Below are 26,082 nucleotides of genomic sequence, written 5' to 3' on the forward strand. Positions count from 1 at the left end.
GTGTAAATCAGGCTTTAGAGCCTGGTTCACACGTGTGAATCAAATCAACTCTTGTATGAAGCAAGGAATGAACCAAAATGTGAAATAAGTCGTTCTCACACGCGCGAAGAATTAATCAAATCTGATGTAAAAGGATAGTTTTCCTTGATTGTCTTCAGATGAATCACACATGAACAGAGAGGTTGTCTATAATATAAACCAAACTAGACGAAGAGTTTGGTTTTACTTTCATCAGGTTACTTGATGCTAGAACTTAGAATACGTGCACCCGTGGATTGAAAATCCAGCCTCAGATTATAAAAAAACCCACATATGTACAATCCTACACACGGGGAAAAAGTTTTTGAGATAAACATTGTTAACAATTTCATCCAACTTCAACTTTTGTTCTTTATGTTTGACCAACTTTCAGGCTGGTGCTCTTATAAACTTGCTCTTATAAAAAGAGAGTCTCGGACGAAAGCAGCTACAAGCGAACGCAGACCACACATTCAAATGTAGTTTTGTTTGTTCCTTTCTCTAAAAAAACTTGTCGAGCATATAGTAAAGAACAACGTGTTTTCTTACAGCTGCTGCAAACTTTTCGTCTGCCATGTTATATTTTTGCATGCAAATGATATATTTACCACGGATTCAAATTTATCTAGAGCGTTTAAATTGTCAGAATATTCATTTTTTAGTCGGCAAATTTAATGAATTGAGGCCAACATGATAAGACGCGATTTTACGCCAGAAAAGTGAAGAACCTGTGATCGATAAGGGTCATTTTATCCTTTGTCTGTGTCATAAAGTATGTTTTCATACCTGTTCGTATGGAGCGTCGTTTGTGTCCATAAACTATATGAAATTACACCATATGAAATTTGAAACGCCATATGAAATTTTAAACGCCATACAAATGAAACATCACTAGGAATATAAAGTCTTATAACAATGTCACGCAGAATGAATAAGCAGTGGGAATATGATATGTTATAGAGAATTTGAAAAGCCACACGATCTGATTTAAATGCCGTAGAATAACATAGACCCCGTTTACACTGTCCGGGACAATTTTGTACCGTTACGGTTCGCAAGTGTTTACACTGTCGCGGTTCCAAATTGTTCCGTTTAGCCGTTCCGTTTACACTGTACCGGTACGACCTTAATTTAATGGTAGAACATTGTTTAGAAGAAGCTGTATTTAGTCAACCAAGGCTTTTATTTTGCCGCTGAAGTCAACAATCGAATTTTTATTGTGAGTTAAAATGGAGCGGAAGGCCGATTAAAACTTTACTTGGACGAAAGACAAGGTGGCTTTAATTTTCAGTGTTATTTTAGACTACAAAACTGCCAAGTCCAATCAAGGCTTGGACTGGGAAACACTACAAGCCTTTTCTGTGGTCGTCTTTTCTTCAGAATTCCCTTTTCTTCAGAATTTGAGAACGTAGTTACGCCACAATCAAAGCCTCGATTACCTGAAACAGCCATACAAAAGACCTCTTTGTGAATCCGTGACAAAATCGTCTCGGATAGGTGTTTACACTGTCCCGTTCAAAAACGGAACCGTGACGGTACAAAATTCGTTCGCTTTCAAAGCAGGGTCAAAACTGTTCCGGATAGCAGAGCAAAATCGTCACGGTTCCACAGTGCTAGTGTAAACGCAAGGGCGAACCGCGACAGTTTTGTCACGGTTCCAAACTTGCACGGGACAGTGTAAACGGGGTCATAATGTCATTAGAATTTAGTTAAAGACCATGTAAAATGGGGGTGAATTATGTCGATAAAAGTGCAATGTCTACAAAGAGTGCAATGTCTTAAAAAGCATTTCTGAATAACATAAGCATATAAAGGGTTTGATGGGGTCAGCATTCTTGCAATCACGTGAACTTGAAAAATTCAGTGTTTAAATGATCCGAACTTGATCAATATCAACATATCACATAATCAGATTATGATTATATTTAAATTGGCAAAGAATCAAATGTCTCAATATCTTTATCCAGCCAAAATCAATCTGAAAATCAGCATTCATCAGTGTTTATACTTCTTTATAGATCACATTCCAAAAATGGCTTCACAAATATAATTCGGAACTTTAATTTACATTTAGCAAGTGTAGTAAGCTAAGTGTAGGACGACGTGGATAAGCAAACAACGGGAATTCATATCTTAACAACTATTTAACTCCTTTCAGGTGGACATTCTCTTATACATCATTTTCTACTGAATGCAGTTTTATATTAATACATAGCCTTTTCATACATAAAGTTAAGTTTTCTATTTCATAAGACGGGGTATAGTTAATAATGTTCGGACTTGCGTCCGTAGTTGCTATTGCCAATTTTGTCTAGAAATAATTTTAGCTTGTAGCATTGATCAGTCGCTCTATCTGGAATGAAATCCTTATCAAATTTGAATAAAATCTTACGATAAAGAAACTTTTAAGCCTATTTGAGGATTTAAAACATTTACAAAGTTTATGAATTAGATCCTTAATAGAAGAGCTTTCATCTTTTAGCCGACACTGATTTTCGTTTCGAAAATATGTCTCTTTCATCTAACTGCTGCACCGTTTCCATCCATTGTTTCCAAATGGTTGACGTCATTAAAGTTTGGCGATGCCCTACCACCAGAAGGCCTCTTTTTGCTCTTGTTAGCAACACATTCAAGCGTCTTCGGTCATCAGAGTAGCCTATGATAAATAATCCGTAGTTAGCAAAAATATATAGCTTTTAATTTGGAGTTTGAAGAGATACTGAAATACTGGTAGGTTGCTTTAATCTATATGTAAGTGGAACTTCAGTTTACCAAAGTTCTTTACGATTTGATTTACTTCAAAGAAATATCAAAATTAAAGGAAAATAGTCATTTTGATGTACCCAGTAGTGACGAGGTTATTATGTGCATGCAGTGATCGTAAACATAACAAAACTGAAAAACTATGTTCTAGCGACTCTATTGCCTTCGTGGGAATGAAATACAATAAAAGTCAAATATGAACAAAATATTAGCACAAACAATACCCAAATTGCCTCCTGATCTCACAGTTGAAACCAAAATTATTTCTGCTTCTCTTCCTTGGAATCCATCAATGCTGCTTATTTCAATGCCTGGCAAGCTTTCCCTTAAGCTTCTAACTTGTCCATTATAAAGAGCCAAAACAGCAATATCCTTTTTAGCCAGCTTGGTATCTGAACTGTATAGCAATATGTCAATTAGTTCTTTGATTTTGCGCGCTTCTTCTGTGTTTTCATAAGAAGTTCGAACCCTCTTCTCATTCCCTGCCACGTGAAGAAAAGCAACCGCAGCTGGAGTTAGCTGCCAGATCGGTTTTCGATCATTCTCCGTTGTTCCAGACTTCAATTCGCCGTTGTAAAAGTGTTTAGAAGGGAAATCTGCGATCGAGGGATGCATACGATACTGGGTATCCAAGAAATATGTGCTAACTATCTTGTTGTTATGAAGCCTGTGGAACAGAGTTTCTTCTAAGTCATTGGATATTTTCTGCTGCTCTTCAGTTGACAACCAACCCCAATCTTTTTCTATTTTGACCAACGGTCCTAGTTGATTAGGATCACCTATCATCACCAATTGCTCCGCTCCTCTAAAAAGACCACAAAGGACGGTGCCTTCCTTTGTTTGCGTCGCTTCGTCTACTAGAACGAATTTAAAATTCCTTCCTGAAAGAACACTATCACCTGCACCAGCACATGTCGTAAGAACAATCTGGGCTTGGTCTAGAATAGCTTTGACGTAGTTCTTTCTGTGGAAGGTTCTACCACTCTCATCTCGGAAGTCGGTCCTTCTTCCCTCCAACTCACCCTTCAACCTTAACTTTCCTTCTAATGTGAAACTATACAAATCACCGGGTACATACTTTACATTTCCTATTCGAACGATATCCAAGCCAAGCTGCGCGAGTCTTCTGGTCATATTATCAACGGCAGTATTTGTCTCAGCCAAAGCTAGAACTCCCATCTCGCAACACCGTGTTTTTGCCGCCTCTTGCAAGATGGCGCAAGCTACTTTTGTTTTTCCAGTTCCAGGTGGTCCGTGAATTAGTGTAAGGTGACTTTTCAAAGCAGCATTCACAGAAGATATCTGGGCAGTATTAAGTCCAATTGCTTCAATTTTGTTAACATGTTTTGCTTTTTGTGCTACATCTTGAAAATGAATGCCACATGAAAGGCTTGCATCTCCCATTATTAAACGAAAGAGTGGTTTTTTCACAGAAGACGAAAGCAATGAACTGCAAGCTCTTATGACCCTTGTGTATAAAGTAATGTTTGCATTAGTCAAAAGATTTACCATCCAACCAGAAGATGCTGGCTCTGCATCCTGCATAAGCACAGCTGGAGTGAAATCGTCAGAAATTTCCAATTTAACAGAAAATGGAGCAGGCATAGAGCTTATAACCCGAGCTATTGAAGTTGTGGCGTTTGTGTTATTCGCTTTTTTCCAATCTTTTCCTCGAATCAAAATCACGTAGTCCCCACTTGCTGGAAGATGAGCAAAACTCTTCAGCTGACTTGCACGGTACATCGACACCTGCAAATGGCTCTCTTGAGTAGCATCCTTTATCGAATCTAACTTAAGATTATCGATAATTGACATTTCAAATGTTTCCTTACATAGTGTGACGTCATTTGTAAATTCAACAAACGTATTCCATGCCACATTAATAAGATAGCTCTCTTGCTGTGAAACCTGGGGTTTTGACAAAACCATTGAAATTAGCAGTTTAACCCATTCAACAACGATCTGTGGTGGTATATACCAAACTACTGTCCAGTCTTCCATTATTTCCAGCAGCCCATCAGTAGACAATTCAGGCACTTGATCGAATGGCCCTTGTAAAAGAATATTTTCGGCCAATTTATGATGGCCAAGTCTACAAACACAAACTGCAATATGGATTCGGGCTTTCCATGAGGTGTTTGCTGATAGAATTTTCTGCAAAAATGTATTTAAAGAAGACTGCGTTTCAGATGAAAAATTTCCAGTCCATGGAATGCAGTGGGCAACTGTTTCGTCTAGCAGCCTTGCCCTTAGCGCTGGTGCAGAAACCTGTTGACTTTCAATCGCTTCTATTTTTTCAAGAAGAAGCCTGCAAACGTCCCTGTCATCTGGTTCTTCATCGAACTGACATTCGAGCTCTTGCTCTTCGACATATTCGATTTCGTTACCTACAAGAACATCGGGATATGCAGGATGACCACTGCTTGATGCAAATACCTCAATATAGGCTACAGGGGCTTTTCGAAGTAGTGGATGAGGCCTAATTGATGCTGCCGGTCTCAGCATATTACCGCCAAAGCTTGATAAATCAACACTGATGCAATCTTGAATATCAGTTTCTGTGAGTAAATCGATGATCTGGACACCTTGCTTGTTTCTCGACTGCACTTTGCTGCACTTCAACCATAAAAAGCTCTGTGCTAAGTTCTCATTTCTGTAAATCTGTAGTCGATCGTCTTCCAAGTCATAGAAAAGCTCGAATGTTGGCTGGAACTTTTTTCTGTATCCAAACCTCTTTGATGTGAAAAAAGCACTAAATGCTCCTATTCCAATAACATGTTTTGTACCTGGCAAAAGTCGTTCCGTTATTTTCAGACAAATAGTCACTTCATCGGGCATTTGAAAGCAGATAAGAACTGCATCATAATTTGGAAATTTCCTTATCAATCCATCGAGGGAAAAGCTGCTGTGTTCAGTTTCGTAAATCAGTCCCCATGAAGACCGTGCTGTCGAGATATCGACGTTCCCGAGATCCCCTCTGTTTAAAATGGTAGATTTTGTTAACGGATCTTCAACAAAAGAGGGAAGAACTCCAACATCAATCGCAAGCATCTTTTCAGTTGATGTCAACAATGTGAAATTAATGTTTGTGACAAATTTCCTATTTATAAACTCTGCTGCTTCTATTTCACTCGGGAACGTGTTCAATGCAAAGCGCCACAGGAAATCAAACTTTTCGTATTCAGTCAAGCTTGTTTCTTGGTCTTCTAGAATTGAGAGGACATATTCTTCCGATATGGCATCCGAAGAGAGTGCATTTCGTAAATCCTCTGGTTTGTCCTGCTTAGATTTTACAGCCCTAGCTTCAACTGCCATTTTCTGCCAGACAAACTTAGGCCCATTCTCATCCAATTGTGGTGGTTTTAGCAAACTATCAGGAATCCTTAAAGTTTCGCCAGTCTTTGTTGCGTCTATGGCTCTCCCAAACAGCTGTCCTAAATACGCACATTCGTTTGATTGGGGCCCCATTGTGTCAGCCCATTGCTCAAACAAGTTAGCCAGCAACCCTGTTACCTTCATCGCCTGATTCTGTGTCGAAAAGTAGCGAATCATTTTTGCCTGTGTAACCAAGCCTTCATGCTTGCTCTCAGCAGCAGGGTACTCATGACTTTGAACTGTTTTCGGAGGTATCAGCCGACAGTCCCACGTGACAAAAAACTTGTCTCCATCAAGGTCCCCTCCTGCCTGCTCATCAGCATGTGGCCTTTTGCCTTGTGTTGGAAAAACAATACAGTCAACCAGATGGGATAATTCGGGAATATCAACAGCTTCCAGAACACGAATATCACCAAGCAAATAGCAGGGCATTCTTCCTGTTGCAATCTTCCCGGTTATTGTCTTTGCCACATTGTTAACTGTTATACGTAAAAAGCACTGGCCATACTTCAATTGATTTACTTGGTCACACACCCCATATAGCATCCTTGACTTCTTCACCATTATTCGAAGCTTCTCTTTAACTTTTCCATCGTTCTTTACCTTCTCATCTCTGATGAAATACTCTCTCTGTATTTTTGCCAGTGTATTGCGTACGTCTTTGCGATACAGCAAAATTCTCGTTATGTCTGAGCAATTCTCATCATTGGTTAGCCTCATGATCATCTCGGCCACATCTGGTTTTCCCATCCAATGAAGCATTGCTACTGCTGCCTCGGCATTCACATGCATCCCGGAAATAAGCTCAAACAGCTCTCTCTGAAGCGTTAAGAAAATTTCATCTGGTACTCCAAGGGAAGATAATAAGAAGATCAATTGTCTGTTTAAATGCCCGTATGTGTATGGTCGGCTAAAACCACACAACGCAATCATTGGCAGTGCTGATGTAGTAAACTTTTTCATTGAAGGTCTCACTGAAAGCTGGTTTCCATCTATCTGTGTATCTAGGGCAACAACGCCTTTGTAACCCTGGAGACGAATCTGATACACTGACGGCAAATACTGTATTGGGTTAATTACTCTATCTTTTTCAGATATTTGCGAGGTAATGGCTCTCGCTAATTTTGAGCCGATGCCACCACACCCATCTGTAAAATTATATTTTCTGTTAGTAGAAAATACATCATCTAAGTTGATGATCATCTTGGATGTAATTTTGATATCAGTCATGTGTACAGAGCTAAAGAGCAAAGCAATTCGAGCCAATCTTTTTGACACAGATGGAATTTCATCAAATTTTCCATATTTTCCTAAGGTTGACTCTGCGTTTTTTGAGTCCCCTTTCAGCAGGAAAGCTTTTCTTTCTTTGAGACCTGAGCTGCTGCAACCAAGAAAACTAAACTGCTCACCATTTATAAAAATATTCCCAAGTAACATCTTTTGGACATCTGCTGCTCGAACTTTAAAATCAAACTCAACGCAAAATAAATCGTTTGTATTGATGAAGTATAGAATCCTTCCCTTCATGTCACCAAGCTTTGTGAAATAGAGACTTGCTTTGTCTTCACAAATTTTCACGGATCTAATAGAATTTGTCTCATCAGTACTGTCAAGGTAAAAAGAAATGCACGTGTCATTTGATGCTTTGGCACTTCGAACGCTGGTATTGCCTGCTTTCTTAACATTTCTAAGCTTCTTGTCGGAAATATCCATGTAATGCTGCAAGTTGAAGCTTTCCCTTCGTATTTGACCTTTGAGTGCTGCATTTTCAAGAACAGTCAGTCGGTTTTTAAAATCACAGTCATCTAGCTTTAGGTACCCAATCTTAAATCTTTTAAGAAGCTCAACCAAAATTTCTGTAAATCTAGAACACTGTTTATGTGACATCGAAAGTCGCACTCCATCATCAGCTGTTTCACTTTGAGACCACGGATACACAAGAACGAGTAAAGAATTTTGGTACCTTGATACTGACTTGTCTATCAGTTCCTGAAACAGATTCATACGAAAGAACGGTTAACGAATTTTGAATTTTTGATATTGTAATTTTTATCAATTCAAGCGGCAAAGGGCAAGTAACAGATCTTAAGTGGCCTAAGCCATCTGTCAATAAAGATTTGCCAATCTACAAGCGTTTGAGTTGCATTCCGCTCACTGATTGGTTAATTGTTGATTGACAGATGTCTAAATTCCCTTATTAGTATCATTCGATTGGCTTTAAAAAGAATGCATATTGCGTTTGCGGAAACACTGACAGTGGTTAGATACTTTTCAAATTATGTTGACGAAAGTAGTGAGTGTTCCTTTATCGAAATAATAAGTTGACGTCTGTGTTCAAACCTGTATCCACATAAAGAAACAATTTAAGTTCAGTTGAATAAAGTTTCCTTTACTTTGAATTTCACAACACGAAGTTTCGGGCTACAAACACATACGTTCATGCCCTAACTATGAGGCATATGATGAAAACTCAAGGAATTTTAGCTCTTATCAAATAAAAAATATTTCTACTATCAAAAACGTATTTGAATTGGCACCACTGAAGCATGTAGGTTTTCAGCCTCCTCCAACATTTTTGCAATTTTTTTTTGAAAAAAAATATTTATATCATGCAAATATGGCGCAAATGGTTATCATCATATGTCACAAAAATTGATAGAAGAAATATAAATATTTCTTTAACGAGTTTCTCGATGAATCACTCTCTGCTTCCTGAATGATTCCTGAATTTTCTCCTTTTGTGTTATGAAAAAACCCACAAGGAGGTGTAGGTGAGTTGAAGCGATCATTTCTGGAATAAGCACATCGCCTCAGAAGGATACATGAATAAATGAGAACTACATGCTAAAACTGTGAAACATTTTTATTTTCCATCAATTTACCAATCACACTCTGGGATAAGATAAGTTTTTCCTTAAAGGCATTGAGTCATAGTAAAAACTGGTTCTCCGCGGGGGGTTTGTCTGTTTCCATGTGATAAGTTTGTTTTCATGTGATCAGACATTCTTTGCCTAAAGCGAAAGGCATTTGAAAAGCCTTTGTGGCATTTGAAAGGTACAAATGGGGGAAGAAGTTTTGAAATCTTTTGTAGACAGCAAGAGAAAAGAGAGAGAAAGAAAGAACCTTCAGAAACGGCGGAACAAGGAGCACTTACAACATCGTGTGTGCAGTTCGCTTGACAGCCAATCAGATTAGCGAAGCTAATATAATGACTCAGCAATTTTTGCAACGTTAAAGGGTACATGATGTGATAATAAACTTTCAAACTACAAATATTCACCCAGCAGGCACACGATGTTGTTGCAGCGTTGCATTGAGGTTGCAACATGTTGCTATAGATGCTTAACAGTACTAACTAGTACAATATAAATTCAAGCTCTAAAAAATAATTTCCCTGAATATTTTATTCATGCATACCTTGAATTTTCCTATTATTTCATCCAGCTTTGCATTTTGAAATGTTTCTTCAGTTTTCCACAAAGCATACGCTAGACAATCCAGCACAGTCCGATCACAGAGAACTTTACTTTGAGTGACAGCCTCTTCCTCAGCTTTGCTCTGTTCTACTAGAATATCTTCCTGAAGTTGCAGAAATTCTGTAACATCATAATTATCAATAGCTTTTCTGGTTATTTTCTTCTTTTCAATCAACTTTCTTGCTACCTCAGAAATATGAACGAAATCATTAAATTTCTGCTTTTTCTTTAAGGATTCAGCTAATGTTGTCTTGCCTGAGCCACCAGATCCACAGAAGAATATTTTGACCATTCTCTCTGTCTGCTGCCAAAGCGTTTAGCATTGCAATGCTCGTTCCCTTTTCACATTCTGAAAAGGGCATTTGAAAATACCATTATTTTGACCTAAGGTCTCAACTAAGCTCCGTTATACTAACAATAGGTGTTGAAAGGAGCAAAGCAAAGCTGTTTGAAACAAGGTATTGTCAAAAACAAATGGATTTTGAGAATGAAATGCTGCTCAAACTGAGGAATTAAACTTATTCTTGTTGTGCTATTGCAAAACGTATTTTTGCCTGGGGCTCCTTGTCTATAATTTCAAACGTACTATTTGTATTCTGGTTAAGGTAGGATACCCCCGTGACAGAGAACAATTGACATCACGCGGGCAATTCACCGATCTTTACTCTATAATCCCGGACAAAAATAGTGGAGACTTTTCAAAGAAAAGTTGATATTTTCTCTTTCTTTTGAAAAATAACTTTTCCCCCTCCCCAAATTCAATGTTGAATGCATGATTTTGAAGGAAAAGTGATAAAGCTACAAATCTAACATTGATTTGGGGGAAGAGGGGGGATTCGAACTCAACAATTTTCCAAGCCCTACATGGCTTGGAAACAATCGCCAAGCAACCAAACTTTAAAAACAGAGCAACCAGAAATAACAATTAACAATTTTTAAAGAAATATGATGTCAAAGTATTTGAAAAAAAATGTTTTAGAAGATAGCAGTATAGGTTGCTAGACAGCAGTGACGTCGGATTGTAAACCTTGGATATTATTATAGGGTAATGTTTTACCCCGTATATAGGTTCGAAAACATACATAAATGCTAGTTCAACTTCAAGAATTTTATGATGCACACTCCATGCTTACAAGGGTTACAACAAGGTTAAACTGCCGCTCAATTTTATTTTTAAACAAACTTGTATAAAAGACGCGTAAAGGATTAATCTGTAATTAACGAAACAAAGCATTTTCCTACTCATTAAGCCCTGTTTACACTACACCATGCACTACACAAACTAACCTGGGTTCGCCCTAGGTTAAAAGTTAAAACTAACCCAGGTTAGATTTTTGTAGTGTAAACGCAAACTAACCCAGGTTCGCCCCAGGTTAGTCAACCCATCTCAAAAGGTGGGTTCGCCCTAGGTCAAACCTGGGTTAGTTTAGATAAAGTGTAGTGTAAACGCAAACCAGGGGTGAACCTGGGTTAGTTTCTTCAGGACGCATGCGTAGTGACGGAAATGGCGCCGTATGCAAAACAAAGCAAAGCGCGAAACCATATTTCTCTCATTGTACGAAGCCCGCACTGGGAATAATTGTTTTTAAAGTCGATTTATTGTATTCTGTAAAGTTCACAAACAATATACACGTTGACCGCCGCAATTTTGTTTATCATCGCCTTCAATTTGTGTATGTTACGCATGCGTCGATATCAAACTAACCCAGGTTCGCCCTTGATTCCGTTTACACTACAGTTTCCAGTGTACACGCATCAGGGTTCGACCCGGGTTACTTTTAACCTAGGGCGAACCCAGGTCAGGTTAGTTTGTGTAGTGTAAACAGGGCTTAAGTGATTAATAACAAAGGAAAGAAGACGTTATGTTGTAGCAACACGATTGTTGGCAACGACGAATTCCATGTACTGCAGGAGCACGAAAGGGCGGGGGTCGGCTGCCCCCTTGCCTTCGCAAAATGACACAGTTTTCTGCATTTTGCTATTATTTGCATTTGTTCTGTGCATTTGGCGCCCCCAAAGCTTAACCAGATTGTTGTACGCTCGAAACTTTCAACCAGTTCCTAAATCTATGGATACCTTCATTCTGTATTATTGAAATTGCCCAAAGACTACAAAGGCCTACCTTATCCTATGCTGGAAACACGATTTCCGCTGTGAATTGAGAAGTGCACAAGAGAAATAGTTCAAATGTCCTTTCAAGAAATTTGAAACAGAAGTAGATGTAGGAAAACATGAGCAAACTTCTTTGGTCTATTTACTTTTCTGTTGATTTTTCATATATCAACCAATCTTTTGACCATGATAAACATTATAGGTAAAAATTCGATACTGCATTGCGGTCCCATTCATATCATATCCAAGTTATTTCATATTATAACCTATTTCAAACAATCTGCTATTCACCATTCTACCTGCTTAAATTATCTTTATCAACAATCAAGTATCAACTCTTTTCACGCTTATCATGGCGAAATGAGGTATTTAATTTGGATGACTTGAAGACTGCACTTGCATCCAAGGAAAATAGGCCCTGCATAGTTTGCGAATTGACCTGGCTATTCGACACTGAACGTATCTAATTTCAAAATACTTTCAATTTCAAATTCCTAATTTCAATTTCAAACATCAATCAATTAAACCAGAAATATCAATACTTTTTGACAAACCTTTACTGGCCAAACGAGTCAAATCCCTCTGTTAAATGCGAGCTGCTGTTTTTGAAGGTAGTTGAAGCAATGCAAATTTCCAAGAAAACACTTTTTTCGAATCGATCAGGAAACACGCGTGACCCCCGGAAAGAAACAGACCTGGGATTATTGCTCGGATTATTGAACATGCAGTATTATGGCATACTATCATCGTCAGAATTTGCAGGAAAGAAAACAAGTGGCTAATTTTGGGAGGTCGCGGAAGGATGAAAATTCCAACTTTAACTGAGAAATTTTTCGTTCAATCTTTAAATCTACTGTACCTGCCGAATTTATGTTGAGAAAGAGCACTACTTCCATATTCCTAGTTTCTTTATAATTACCAAAATGTTACTTATGATAATAAGCCTAAAACATAAATAAAAGCCCTGAAGACGATAAAGAAAATCTTTAAGGGCCTGTATAGATGAGTATATTTATCCCCCCTCTCAGCCCATAATCTGGCAGGTGGGATGAAATCATCGAATGTTTACTTGCAGATTCTATCCCACCTTCCAGCTGTATATGGAGAAAATCATCCCCCCATCCAGCCTATGTGTTGAAGGGACGAAATTTGGTCACGTTTTAATGATCATTTCATCCAATCTTCCAGCTTCATCCCACCTTCCAGCGTCTATATGGAAAAAATTCATCCCACCTCAGTGAGATCCCACCTCTCATGCAGTGAGATCTCACTTAACCGGGCTGGCTTATTTTCCATTTAAACGCAAGACGAAAAACACAAGGGTTCTATAGAAGAGGGGATCTCACCTCTCACCTCACAGGCTGGAGGGTGGGATAATTTTTTTCATAAAAACAGGTCCTCAACTCGAATTAACGTATCACGAACATTAAAACTTGTCGTTAAACTTATGTCGTAAAAGTATAAGATGTGTTAAATGATAAAAAATAATATTCTTTCAAGTCAATTAACAGTGATTCTTCTTTTTCTGCTTTGAACTTTTCAAAGCTATCTGCTGCAGATCAATTTTATCTAAAATATCTTTTTCACGATATAGAATCATAGAGGAATTCAATCTTTGTTCTTGATCGAAGGAAACTAATAGCAATTTTCAAAGGGACAAATGTCCCTTTGTTTTTTACCATTGAAAAGAGTGGTTTGAGAGCAAGTGAATATGTCTGATTCGTAAGATGAAACTTTGATCAAATACTTCTGCTTTTTCTGGCTTTTCAGCAGCTTTATCATAGCAATTTATGATTAGGAGTTAAGGATGTTTACAAATAACAGGATGGAGCTTAGCGCACACTGGTTTCTTAAAAGAAGCGTTGAGAACTTTTAGAACTGAAAGTACTGAAATATAAAACTCTTAACCAGTGGCGGACTGGCAACCATTTGACCCACCGGGAAAAGCAGCCAAAAGGGCGCCAATAGATGCTAAAGTCTTAAAACTTTAGGGCTTATAAACGGGCTCGGAAAAACTTTGCTTTAGCCGAGAATCAGTTTGTTGCAAGCATTGTCACAGGAAAGGAAACGGGGGATCGGGGGATGGCCCCCGGAATTTTTTTGAAATCACCCCATTTAGAATGTCGGAACCTGCCTCATGTTGAAAATCAAAGTTTTTTAATCGCAATTGGCATTGGCATGAAGAAGATTCTCAGTCAAATTGACTTTATTTGAAACGTCTAAACGGCTGAAAAAATTTGTAGATACCAAATGATGTATTGCCCTCAATTTTAGGTATCAAATGATGATTTTTCGGCTAGCGAGACACTATCTTCCAAGATTTTACAAAGAAAACAACTTCTCTGGCCTAGGAGACGAGATTCTTTTCGTTTAAAATCGATCTCCAAATCTTTAAAAATTTGACGAAATACATTGACTCCATTCTCATAAATTTTCGAAAGTTTTGCAGCATATATTTAAACAAGTAAAGGGGTGCCTCAGCACCCGCTAGCCTTATGACTGTGTTGCTCCTGTCTTTACGCTAGAGTTACAAATCATTTACAAAAGATATGATGCCAGTGCACCAGCGTGCGGAATTATGATCAGGTATTGAACATATGCTTAAATCTGTAGACTTGTCCGAAAAGTATCTGATATCTTGGACAGTATCTGGTATCTGAAACATATCTTGGATAAATGGATTTTAAGAGACCCTGCTGCCGTCCGTTTTGCGCAAATTGATGATTTTGCAGATTGAAGGCTCCTTCTGTATAAGAGACTATGCTTTGACATGGTAAAAAGGATAAAGAATTTCTTAAGAGAAGGCACAGTCTCTATTCCGGAACAAAAGTTTGAAGGAAGATTGGAATACTTTAATAGATAGTTGTAAATTTGAAACCAGTTTTTTTTCAAAACAGCCGGTTTAATTTTCCATTAAGTTTTCAAGGAAGGTTCGTACATAAGGGCATGAATTCTCATCAAATTCCGTATAAAGTTATTTGAAAAGTTGTCAAGATTACTGGCTCCAATAAGTCATAAGTTCTTTTGGGCACAAAATTTCTGGTTGTAACGTACAAAAAGCATGATGCCTATGAGTTTTTAGTTGAATTGCAAAATAAAATAGCTTGCCACCATTAGAACGTTCAGAAAGTATTGTCCTTTATCGTACCTAGAACAGTTTTCACTATTTAGGGATAGTTTATGGCTCAACCAATCTTTGATTACGTAATATGTGAACGTTCCCATACCCAATAGCCAACAGATCGATAATTTTATCCAGGTATAACCATTTTGATTGGAAAGATTACAGGGTAGTGCTCAATTTATCTTTCCAAAGTGTGAGCCCTCAATTATTGGATATCAGGCACTAGGAATAGTTTGCTTTAGCCATAAGTCAAAAAACTAATATGGTTAGTCATAAGTCGTGGGTTTCACAAAATTATTAATCACCTCAATAGATATCAAATTAATTCAAGTATTGCGCACTTGCTTGAAAAATTAAAAGCTTACGAGGGTTGCAAGTGAGAGTAGGCTTCTGCCTGCTACATATGAACAATTTTTTGGCGCTATTAAATTTGAAAATAGCTTTGAAAAAGCAAACTTTTTTAACATACTAAAAACCTTTTCGTCTGAACCTCTTCGGAGTATAAAACGTCAGGATAAGGGTCAGAAAGAGCAAGATGGAGAGTAAATACCAATTTCTGGATCGAATTCTTCATCTCGTTCTTTAGACCCTTATTCTGACGTTATATGCTCTCAGAAGTTTCATACGAAAAAGATTTGAGTATGTTTAAAATTTTTGTATTTTTCAAAGCCATTTCAAAATAAAATATGTTCTTTTCAAGGTTTTCAAAAAATCTTACAGAATTTGCTGATCAAAATTTCGTCTTCAATGAATTTTACAATAACAAAGATCGGGAAACTTAACAATTAATCTTAATTTTGCTCAACTTGAAAGCAAAGCTAAACTTTTAATGGAAACGTACTTTAGACAGGAGGTCAATTGATGATTGTAATCAATTTTAGTTTTATTCGAAGATAAGTTGCCTTTTGAATGTTTTCAAGTTTATGAAAAAATAACTTGGGGCCAAGGGCGCACCGGGAAATTTCCCGGTGTCCAGGTGGGCCAGTCCGCTTCTGCTCTTAACGAATCCCACTTTAATCTTTTCTGATCAATACTGACCAGTATCTTTGAAAACTGAAGGCTCAAAACTTATTGTAAAGTTTTATGTTTCTTAACTGGAAATTCACCTTAAACAAACATCATGTTATATTGCAAACGTCAAGATTTCCAAGATATAACAATTCACAGGTTTGGTCTTGAAACACCTAAAATACAAAAAATCTAAGTAAACTGTCAGGTTCTCTAACTTTTGTTGGATATTTCAAACTTCAGGGGGGAGGCGCTTTGCCCCACGCCTCCTGTTGTTTACGTGCCTGTTAATTTTTAGCTGAGCATCCAGAATAAAGCATTTTTTCAAAAATTTGCTGTAAATGTTTGATATGGTGCAAAAGAACAACGCAAAGTGTTAGTTTTCGGGTTGTTTTGCTTCAGAACATTTCTTATTTCAGGTTTGGTTAAATCATTAAATTTAACAACGACCAGGAGGACTTTTTGCTTGAAAGCTCAAAATACTCATCAAACATTTATTTCGTCGCGTATTTCCATAGCTTTCATCGTCCTCTGGGTTTTTGTAAAGATAATACTTCGCTACCTTTACCGCTAATCAAATGGGGCACCATAAAAGCAATTGTGCATCGTGGTCGTGTATCCCATAAATATTCATGATACAGCCCGTCCTTTAAGATGTATTTCTTTCTTTTTGTCATTGTAACAACATACATTCAAAATGAAGACCACCATTATCGTGGAGGTTTTTCTGCTTCAAGTGGTAAATGTCTGCCTGTCAGTGATTCTGCGTTTAAGCTGTAAGACCTATGGCGACTTCAAAATCGTGCTGAACAATTTCAGTGACCCAGCCGAAGTTATCAAGACAATCAGCGTTAAGCAAAAGAGGGAATGTGTGCTTGAATGCATATCATCTGGAAGCTGTAAAGCAGTCAACTTTGAAGGCGCTACTGGGAAGTGTGAGCTAGTTGGGCGTGGCTTGACATCTTCTTTAGTTGTCAGATCAGGCTGGACCTATTTAACAACCGACGAAAAGGAAGCTAATGTATGCATCCCCATATGCTTTTCCATCTTTCATTTTCTTCACTGTTTATTCATAGAGGTGCAGACTTCAAAATGTAGTCGTTGAATAAATCTAGTTTTCTTGCACTTTTTGCAGATTGGGCCTACATGTAAATTGCTATCTCCATGTCAGAACGGTGGATTATGTATGGACACGTGCTCTGCGCCTGGGTTTCAGTGTCATTGCAGTAGACTGCACCAAGGGACATTTTGCGAGAAACCGAAAGGTAATATTATTTGTTTCTGTTCTATTTGGAAATTAGCGATTTATGAAAATTGAAGTGTAATCCTTGTTGTAATGCTGAGGCTAGTTTTAATTTGCTGTAGGGAAAGAAAAGCTCACTTCGCAATTCTTTTTAAAATATATTCCTGTGACAATATGGCTGGGACCATGTGAGTCACCCCTCCTTTTCTTTTTTCAAGCCATTTGCAAGCTTTTCCACTGTCGTTTCGGCAATCCAAAGACTGTATATACCGAATTATTTTTATCACCTACTGGCACAAACAAGGGTAGTAAACATGTTGAATAGTATGAATAGTACATCGAATTGCTCCAAAAACCCATTTTGCATAATGATTTAATTTGAAATAGACACAGCATTTCCCCTTTACAGCTATCTTAAAAGCGTTACCCAGGTTTGCCAGAGCATTTACAAAAACGTTTCTGAGTATGCCATTCTCAATGGTAAGCACGAGAAAATGAATATTGTTTAACACTGTTTACCAAATGTTTCCTAGCCTAACGCATTCAAGTAAGGAATACCTCCCCTACTTATCAACTGTTTTGGTCTTGAAGCTCGAGCAAAAATATGTAAATGAAAGTTTTAACACGTTTTGTTATTAGAACTGTCTTTTTTGTACATCAATGATCTTTCTTGCTTGAATTTTATTTTTTTATCCCATAAAGAATTTCATTTCGGTAAAATTCTAGACTTTCCCAAACCCATCCTCCGCTTTATCCGACTTTCAGTCCGTCTATTGGACAACAAATAGTACCGACAAATTTTTCATTGCTTCCTTGAACCTTTCTGGCTCCGTTCATTATTTACTGGTTTATATTTGTATTCTTCTACAGAGTTCGCCAGTTGCACAGCAGCATACGAGGCTGGCTTTACCAGCACCGGGGTTTACTGGCTGACAAACATTGGCTACCACTTCTGTAGAATGACGTCATTAGGAGAATGCAGTGGTGGGGGATGGACACTCATCTTGAAGACGTTAAAAGAGTTGGTGAGTATGTACGTGTACGCTATTTGATTGGCTGCCGGTTATTATATTCTGACCAGTCAGATCCCCCATAAATGTTCACGTGTCATAACATAAAGCCTTTTGCGTTCACCAAGGAAAGAGTTCTTCAGGTTTATGGTCTGCTTTCCTTGGTTGTAAACATTCAACCATCTAGAAAGAAATGTAAACCTGGCTAACCAAGTACTAAGGGTGGAAATTTAGGGGCAGAGGCGGTCCAGAATGAGTTCCTTGGTGCACAGAACTCAGTCAGTTTTTCAGCATATAGCTAAAAATAGTGTTGCCTGAAACAAGAAACATTTAAACTAAGAAAGTGAAGCCTACAAATTCTAAGTTTTTTCCCAGTCTCTTCAAAATCTTAAAATTGCCAGCTTGATGTAATTCGTTCTCCCTTTTTCTACCTTCTTCTCTGTCGTGATTCGGAAACGATTTTCCAGACGCTGTGGAGGACAACAGCAGTCAATCCTAGAACTCGGAAATAAAAGTTTTGCGCCTCGGAAGTGAATGAATTAATGAAATTTTTGTTTGGAACACGGATGGAACTCAGTCAAAACAGCATGAGAAACTCGGAAATGATACCATATTTGTAAGATAGCTGCACAATAGCCAGTAGTTGATTGGCTACCTATTGTTTCTCTTCTGTTGTCGAATTGCAAAACTGAATTCGAATGTCTTATTTTCGCGACCCTCGCAGCATTCTAGCAGATTATTAAGTGTTTGAGATAAAACCAGAAGATATTGTTGATTTTCCAGGAGTATTAACTACCTTTGCTTTAAATTGCAGTCTTTGATCGCACGGAAGACCTATGCTTAGACGTAATACCATATTTTGATGAATAGGCGGGTGTCTACGGAGGCAAAACAACAAATTGCTAGAAAACAAATGTGGCATTCAAAACAAACAAAAGGGTATTGAGAAAGGGAGGGGGTTGCAAAAATTTTAATAGAGGCACTGTTTTTTGTCGGAAAGAAATCTAGAATCTAGATTTAGTGAGTGGATAGTACCTAACCCTCCCCTCCCCCCCTCAATGGTACCAAAGTGCATAAATATGACTAATAATATTGTCTTATGCAAAATTATTAATGCCTTAGCCTGGAACTCAGTCAGGTTTTTTGCTGGACCCGCCTCTGAGGGGATGTCCATAAATTGGTTTGCTTGTGTCACTTTTGATTGGCTCTTAATCAAGTCTCTATGCAGAGTTTGGGGCCTACGATGCTGGAGATGACTGTGGATGATAGATGAAAGGGTATCTTGTAGAAATGATGTTTGTCGCTTTATCGTGTAACCAAGGATACTGGAGTGCAGTGGCGTCGCATGACCTTCCTAACTAGGTCATCAATAGAAAAATTTACCGACGAAGACATAGATGGAGAGGAATTTAGGTGCTATTACACCTACTGGTAGTGATAGATGATTTTACTGACAAACTAAGGATTTTGTAGACAAGCTAAGGTAAGGATTTTGTAGACAAACAGAAGATCCACCGACGAATTCATGAAGTATTAGGGGGGGGGGGTGTTACACCCCCTACACCCCCGCTAGCTACGCCCCTGCGATTCCTTTAATTACCCTCAATCTGCGAAAAACAAGTGTATCTAGACAAAACTGAAAAGATTCAACATGAATTTTAATGGCTAATCTAATTAACAGGTGGCACGATCTTTAAGGAGTATTGATTTGTATAATTCATGGTCTTTATGACTAGTTTCCATGGAAGTGAGACCCCATATTTTGCAATTGATTAGTTTTTTAATGATCTTGATGGCAGTACCATAAACGATAGAAAGAAGTGAGCGATTTGCGGTAAGTCCTTGGTCACCCACCAACAAGGATTTTTTTCAAATCTAAGGACATTCAATAATCTTATATTCTAATTGTATCATTCACAGCCGACAGTAAACAAAGTTCTCTTCGAGTCCAGTCACATTTGCCTACTAATTTGAATAATTGGTGCTTACTTTTTTTAATATTTTTATTAAAAAGGTATCTAGGCCAAGATGGCCTCTAACCTAATTACAACATAAGAATAACAATAAAAGTTAATAGAATTACCTCTACAACAACTTGTCAAACGTTAATATCAACTCAATTTTAAATAGTACAATTTTTTAATTACGGTTAACTGTACGGCTGACAGTAAACTACCCTGGGTGCCAGAGCTTCAGAGAGTCAAAGGATGAAGAACGGGGGAAAGGAAATGCGAAGGAGACTGGAAGAGGAAAGGGGATTCCATTCTCCTTCGCAATTCCTTCCCCCGTTCTTCATCCTTTGACCCTCTGAGGCTCTGGCACTCAGGGTAACAGTAAACTAGCTAAATGGCGGAGATAGTTCCTTTTGAATGAGCATAAGAGCTAAGAATGATTGAGTAAGATAGTGGTTCTTTACTCCATGTCCCAATTTTTTTATGGATATTCTATAACAAGGGTGAAAAATACCCTTTCATTCTTGCATTTTCAGTATGCCATAAGCGTGTTGTTGCACTGTGAAAATAATCCGAAGAATGAAACTTTGAAGAATGACGATTTTTGCAAGCGGGGATTTCGATTTTTGCAAGCGGGGAAAACGTATTATCTCAAAAGCGAGGATTTCCATGTTTTGCTGTATTTTCGGTGAATATTCAAACTTGTCGGCAAATGAAGGTTGTTTCATTCACTTTGTTACCACTATAGAGAGAAAAAGCTAGCAATCGCACTGCTTACACAAGCAATCGCACTAATTTAAGAACAAATTAAGAACAATCTAGCTTCAGATTTTAGAGAAAAAATCTAAGAACAGTCAGCCTGAACTTAAAGTTACCGGTTCTTATAAAAAATATTATGATGGACGCCCTTCTCAAAAGTTCAAGGAGGGAAAATTTGTGACTCAAAAATGTTTTTTAAATGCATAAAATCAGTCATCAAACATTTTTTAAAAGCTTCTCTTACAGGGAGACCGCGTACCATTGCGCTACTAGTTCGTTTGTCTCAAATATTGCTTTTATAATTTTGTCTGTCTTACTTCCTGACATGGTAATACCAAGTTTTTTCTTAAAAATTGCTTTGGCTAATGCAGACAACATTCAATTATGATGCCAACTACTGGACGACTTACAACAAATACAACCATGCATACACAGTAGCTGAGGGACTGCCTCTTGGCGAAGAGGCGAAATACGAAGCTTACAACAAATTGGCATTCACCAAAGTATGCCTCGTCTTTAGAATAGCTGGGAGATATACATACTTGCAAATTGACAAGACTGCCAGTTCAATGCTAGATGTTATGAATTCTGGGTACCAAGGTGATTATAAATATTTTTTTATCAATTTTTGCATGTGTAAATGAGTTAACGCATTTTAATTTCACTTTAAATGACCTATTTTATTTCGATCCACAACTGGGTATATATATTTCCTAGCGTATTGTCTTCGGTTAGTGGTCTGATGTTTTATACTCTGAAAAGTGTCAGACAAAACCATCTTCGTTTCTTTAGATGATCAAATTTCATGATCAGTCTGTTACTGCAGTACACTGTGTTACTGTAGAGTTCAGTCTGTTAATAAAACTCATATTATATGGCTCTAAATCCTTTGCAATAAGATTAAATTCTTGGCAGAATTCAAGGGGATACGATTCAAAAACATGTGTCCCTGAAGCTGGCAATTTGTTGATTTTGGTACGGACCGTGACACTGCAAATATCGTTTTGATAAACTAGTCCAAATCAATAAGAAATTGTTGAGTTTCAATGTGAGAATTCGAAGTAATAGCTTCTTAATGTACTGACTGTGGAAATGAACGGAATTGCTCATTCATTCACTTACAAATTTTCTTTAGTTTACAAGTCATTGTCCCTTCAGTGCAACAGATCAATCCAATTAAGCCAATCAGATTACTGGATTTTGCTCGAGATAGCCAATCAGATTGCAAAATCCAGTTTTATCATTGGTTTGAATCCCTTGGCGTAAAGTAATTGGATAGAATTGAAGCTAGCTGGGTCTTTGCAACTTGATACCACCCTGAAATTGGATTGGAAACAGATTTGCTCGATGCTTGCACACAAGAATGTGAACATTTTTCAATACAACATTTATAACTTGGCAAAATTTATGGATTTGATTGGCAAATATGTGTTTGGTTAGACATTTTTTTGAATGTGCGCTCAATTTTTTCAAAGCGGCAAAAGCCAATTTTACCGATCTTCTTGCAGAAACGGTACGTCCATATTACATGGTTTAAGATCCCCTTTGATTAACCGATGTATTTGTAGCTGTTTTTTCGCCCTTTGATATTAACTGTAGATGACTCTGGATAGAGTCGAAACGTCTAAGTAATCTAATGGATATGTATTTAAATGGATTTGTCTAACATCTGATTTGTCAACCTCGAATACTGGATATGTCTAATTAACTGATTTTTAACAAGACGTTGTCGACTATTTCAACAATATGCATTTTTTATACATCATGGTTCTTATTATCAAGTTCATCAACAAGCTGCGGTTTCCAAAGTCTCAAACTGCTAGTAGTAGCAAGTTAACAGCTATAGTCGCCAATCGATGGAATACAGGCGATTGAACATTTCAGACTTTAAACTTACGATAGCGTCATTGCAGTCGAAGCGTCGAGCCTAGCTACACTCTTTTTTTGCAAAAGCAATTTCATAAGAACACGAGCCTCAAAATTGTTTAAACGTTAAGACGAAATTAAGAACATGCTGAGGCTGAGCAATACAATTTTGAGCAAGGCTTTATCTAAAAAAACAAGTATTTTTAGCAATGTTTGGGTGCCTTTTCGGTGAGTTTTCAAACTTGTCGGCAAATGAAGGTTGTCTCACTCACTTTGTTGGCAATGAGGCCCGGATTCCTCCATAAAGCGAAAAAGCTAGCAATAAGCAATAGCACTACTTACACCCTCTTAATTTAAGAACAAATTAAGAATAATCCAGTCTCAGATTTTTTCTTCGAAAAAATTAAGAACAGTCAGACTGAACTTAAGTTTTGCGAATGCAGTGCTTGGCGGCATCACTACACTAAACTTGGAACAATTATTTGCCAAAGGAAATTGATTTTTGACGGCAATTATTTCTCGCCAATTCATAATTCGTTTCACTGATGATAATTTATAGTACTCCCAATTATAGAAACTTTAAGAATTTTTAGTATTTTGCATACTTAGCCATATTTGCCACGCAAATCTATTAAAATTCTCATAGATGGAAAGAAAATTAAAATCATTGTTACAATAAGCTCAAAACAAACTGTGGTCCATTTTTGCGAATTAACCTATTGTTTTTTGCAAAAAGATGCTTATAGATTCACCTAAAAACGCGAAATCCGCAAAATTAGTTTCCACAAACTCAATTTCCTTTTACTTTCACGCCATTAATTACTCTTACTTTCTTATCATTAAGTTAATATAAAACGATCAATTTCATTGCTAATAAACTTTCTATTGAGAATAAGTTGATCAAAAAGTATAGCTGGTCACTTTTTTCCGAACGCCCCCCCCCCCCCTTCCCAAAGTCTGTCCGTCTGAGATCTTTGGTGCGTTTTACACAATTTTTTCTTCTTTTAATAGCAACAACTCTTGGACGCACAAAATGGCTAAGTTTAGTTGAAAATAATCAAATGCAAACTCAATGCAACAAAGAAGGCTTCAGTGTCAACAATTTGGTTCGGATTGGCATCATCGCCAACAACGAGGATGATTGCTTTACACCAGATTCGTACATTGGAATTGGCATCCATGGCAGAGCGAGTACATATTGTAATTACGCCTTTAAACCAGCAGGCAACGCTATTTGTATCGGTACAACAGACCAATTCAATAAGTTAGCCAATGCGTACTTATTTGTGAAATAATGTATTATAAAAGTCCTACTGATCTTTAAATAGTTTTGCATCACTTGTTCCCAGGGTACATCACTGGATTAGACAGTGTAAAATGGACAATCAACTTCAACTTGTTTTTTAAATCGAATCGTCTATAAAAAACCAATCACTATGATGACCGAAAATTAATAAAACTGAAAATCAAAATTCAAAATGTAGGATTGCTGTGATTTTTTTTCGTCGATTACGTACCCATTTGCTGTTTTATTCACATAGATAGATAGAAAGAACATGTCCTTGTGTGACCTATTAGATGTTCAATTCCATGGTATCTTGTGTCACACTTGTGTGTAAAACAAGTGATATGTTTGATCAGAGGTCTGGTCCATATCAACAAAAGAGAAGCTTCTAGTTTTGATTCATTTGCCTCTATAATACCTTCCTATCTCGACGATAATGAACAACAAAATACAAATCTACGCTTGTGTTTATATCAAACAACAGTCCAAGTTCCAGCTTATTCTAGAACAGACGCTTTTCTCTTAGAAAACGATAAAAACTTCTATTTTACTAAACAAATGTTTCATGAGGGTTTCTTGTTCGTACTCCTCTGAAGCGTGTCTCTTGACGGAGTTTTGACCTTTGAACTCAGAGGGCAAACTCCCTCTTCAGTGTTCATAACATGATATTTAGCAAAAAGTTAAGTAACTGAATGCTTAATTCCTTATAAAATCCATGTACTCAGGACATCCTATTTTCTAATTGGCATTCTAGTAATTTAGATTGAGGTTTCTCAAAGGATTTTTAAATCTTCGTATGAAAAAATGAAAACGATTTTTAAGTAGCACTGTATTAACTCGATAAAATGCACGGGGACTTCTTAAACTTTTAATACTTTATTTTTACGAATTATGCCAATAATATGATAAATACCGCAATAATATTCTGATATAGGGACTCTTCTACTGAATTTTCTCTAGAGAAATTAAGCAGGTACTTTTCGATTTCCTTTTCCTGTTAGAAGAGCGCTAGGTTCTGATGTCATACAAAAAATGAATTTTTCGACGAAGTGGCATTTTTCGAGGGGTGCCACCTGTTGTGCCCACTTAGAGAAGATGCAAAGAATACGCTTCTCTTTGAAAAGTCTGTGCTCTTTTGTGGCATTTTTAGCATTTTTGGTAATTTTTGGCATTTTTGGCAATTTTTGGCATTTTTGGCATTTTTGTTATTTTTTGGCATTTTTGACTTTTGTTGGCATTTGTTGGCATTTTTTGGCATTTTTTGGCATTTTTTGGCATTTTTTGGCATTTTTTGGCATTTTTTGGCATTTTTTGGCATTTTTTGGCATTTTTTGGCATTTTTTGGCATTTTTTGGCATTTTTTGGCATTTTTTGGCATTTTTTGGCATTTTTTGGCATTTTTTGGCATTTTTTGGCATTATTTGGCATTTTTGGTATCATTGACGTTTGCTCAAAGCAATAATCTGTTACATAGTGGAATAGTATACTACAATTTACTCCAACATTGGTCTTTATTAACACAACTAGCATAAATTTATACTCATATTTTGATTGGTTAGAGAGAGATTTGTAAGATAAGTAACAACTCACTTCTTGTGTGGTAAGTCGATAACTGCATTTGCATAGCAAGTTTTTACTTTAGTTGTTTATTAAACGACCAACCTTGTATCGGGTAGAATATCCAATATGCATTGAGTCCAGTCGCATCATTACACTTTATTATTAAAGACTCATTGCTAACAATGAGCCATTGCGCTACGTAAGCATCCCATAATGCTTTTTTAGACTGTCTAAAATCAATTACTGCCATTGTTTGGACCGTCGCCATGCTCGCAAAGGCCCATTGTTAGCAATGAGTCTCTAAAGAACCGTTATCTGTTGCATTAAAGGACTTTCACATAACTGTATTGAACGATGCTTGCCAAAAGTTTTGGAACATTAACATCGGTTTTTAAAGGCAATTTCAACCACCCCTCTTCCGCTTGGAACAATGTTTGTTAACTATAAAACGAACAAAATGATTAGAGAGTATTTTTTGTTTTTGTGAGGAAGGGAGCAAAAGTAGTATTATTCGGAAAAGAAAATGAAAAA

At 37.3% G+C, this 26,082-nt stretch overlaps 2 protein-coding genes across 2 annotated transcripts; one reads left to right on the forward strand and one right to left on the reverse strand.

Moving 5' to 3' along the window:
* Positions 1-857: 857 nt before the first annotated feature.
* LOC135685091 (uncharacterized) lies at positions 858-12,387 on the reverse strand. The gene is made up of 4 exons (XM_065200895.2): positions 12,299-12,387; positions 9,574-9,981; positions 3,006-8,145; positions 858-2,674 (listed from the first exon to the last, which is right to left on the reverse strand). The coding sequence occupies exons 2-4, from the start codon at positions 9,922-9,924 to the stop codon at positions 2,490-2,492; spliced, it is 5,676 nt and encodes a 1,891-aa protein (XP_065056967.2). The 5' UTR covers positions 9,925-9,981; positions 12,299-12,387; the 3' UTR covers positions 858-2,489.
* Positions 12,388-16,439: 4,052 nt separating this feature from the next.
* LOC135685341 (uncharacterized) lies at positions 16,440-25,351 on the forward strand. Its single transcript, XM_065201255.2, has 5 exons — positions 16,440-16,897; positions 17,012-17,141; positions 17,990-18,144; positions 21,212-21,440; positions 23,718-25,351. The coding sequence occupies exons 1-5, from the start codon at positions 16,574-16,576 to the stop codon at positions 23,999-24,001; spliced, it is 1,122 nt and encodes a 373-aa protein (XP_065057327.2). The 5' UTR covers positions 16,440-16,573; the 3' UTR covers positions 24,002-25,351.
* The last annotated feature ends 731 nt before the right edge of the window (positions 25,352-26,082 follow it).

Source organism: Rhopilema esculentum, chromosome 15 (genome assembly GCF_057945365.1).
Source record: "Rhopilema esculentum isolate cy_ngs chromosome 15, ASM5794536v1, whole genome shotgun sequence".
Taxonomy (NCBI): Eukaryota; Metazoa; Cnidaria; class Scyphozoa; order Rhizostomeae; family Rhizostomatidae; genus Rhopilema; species Rhopilema esculentum.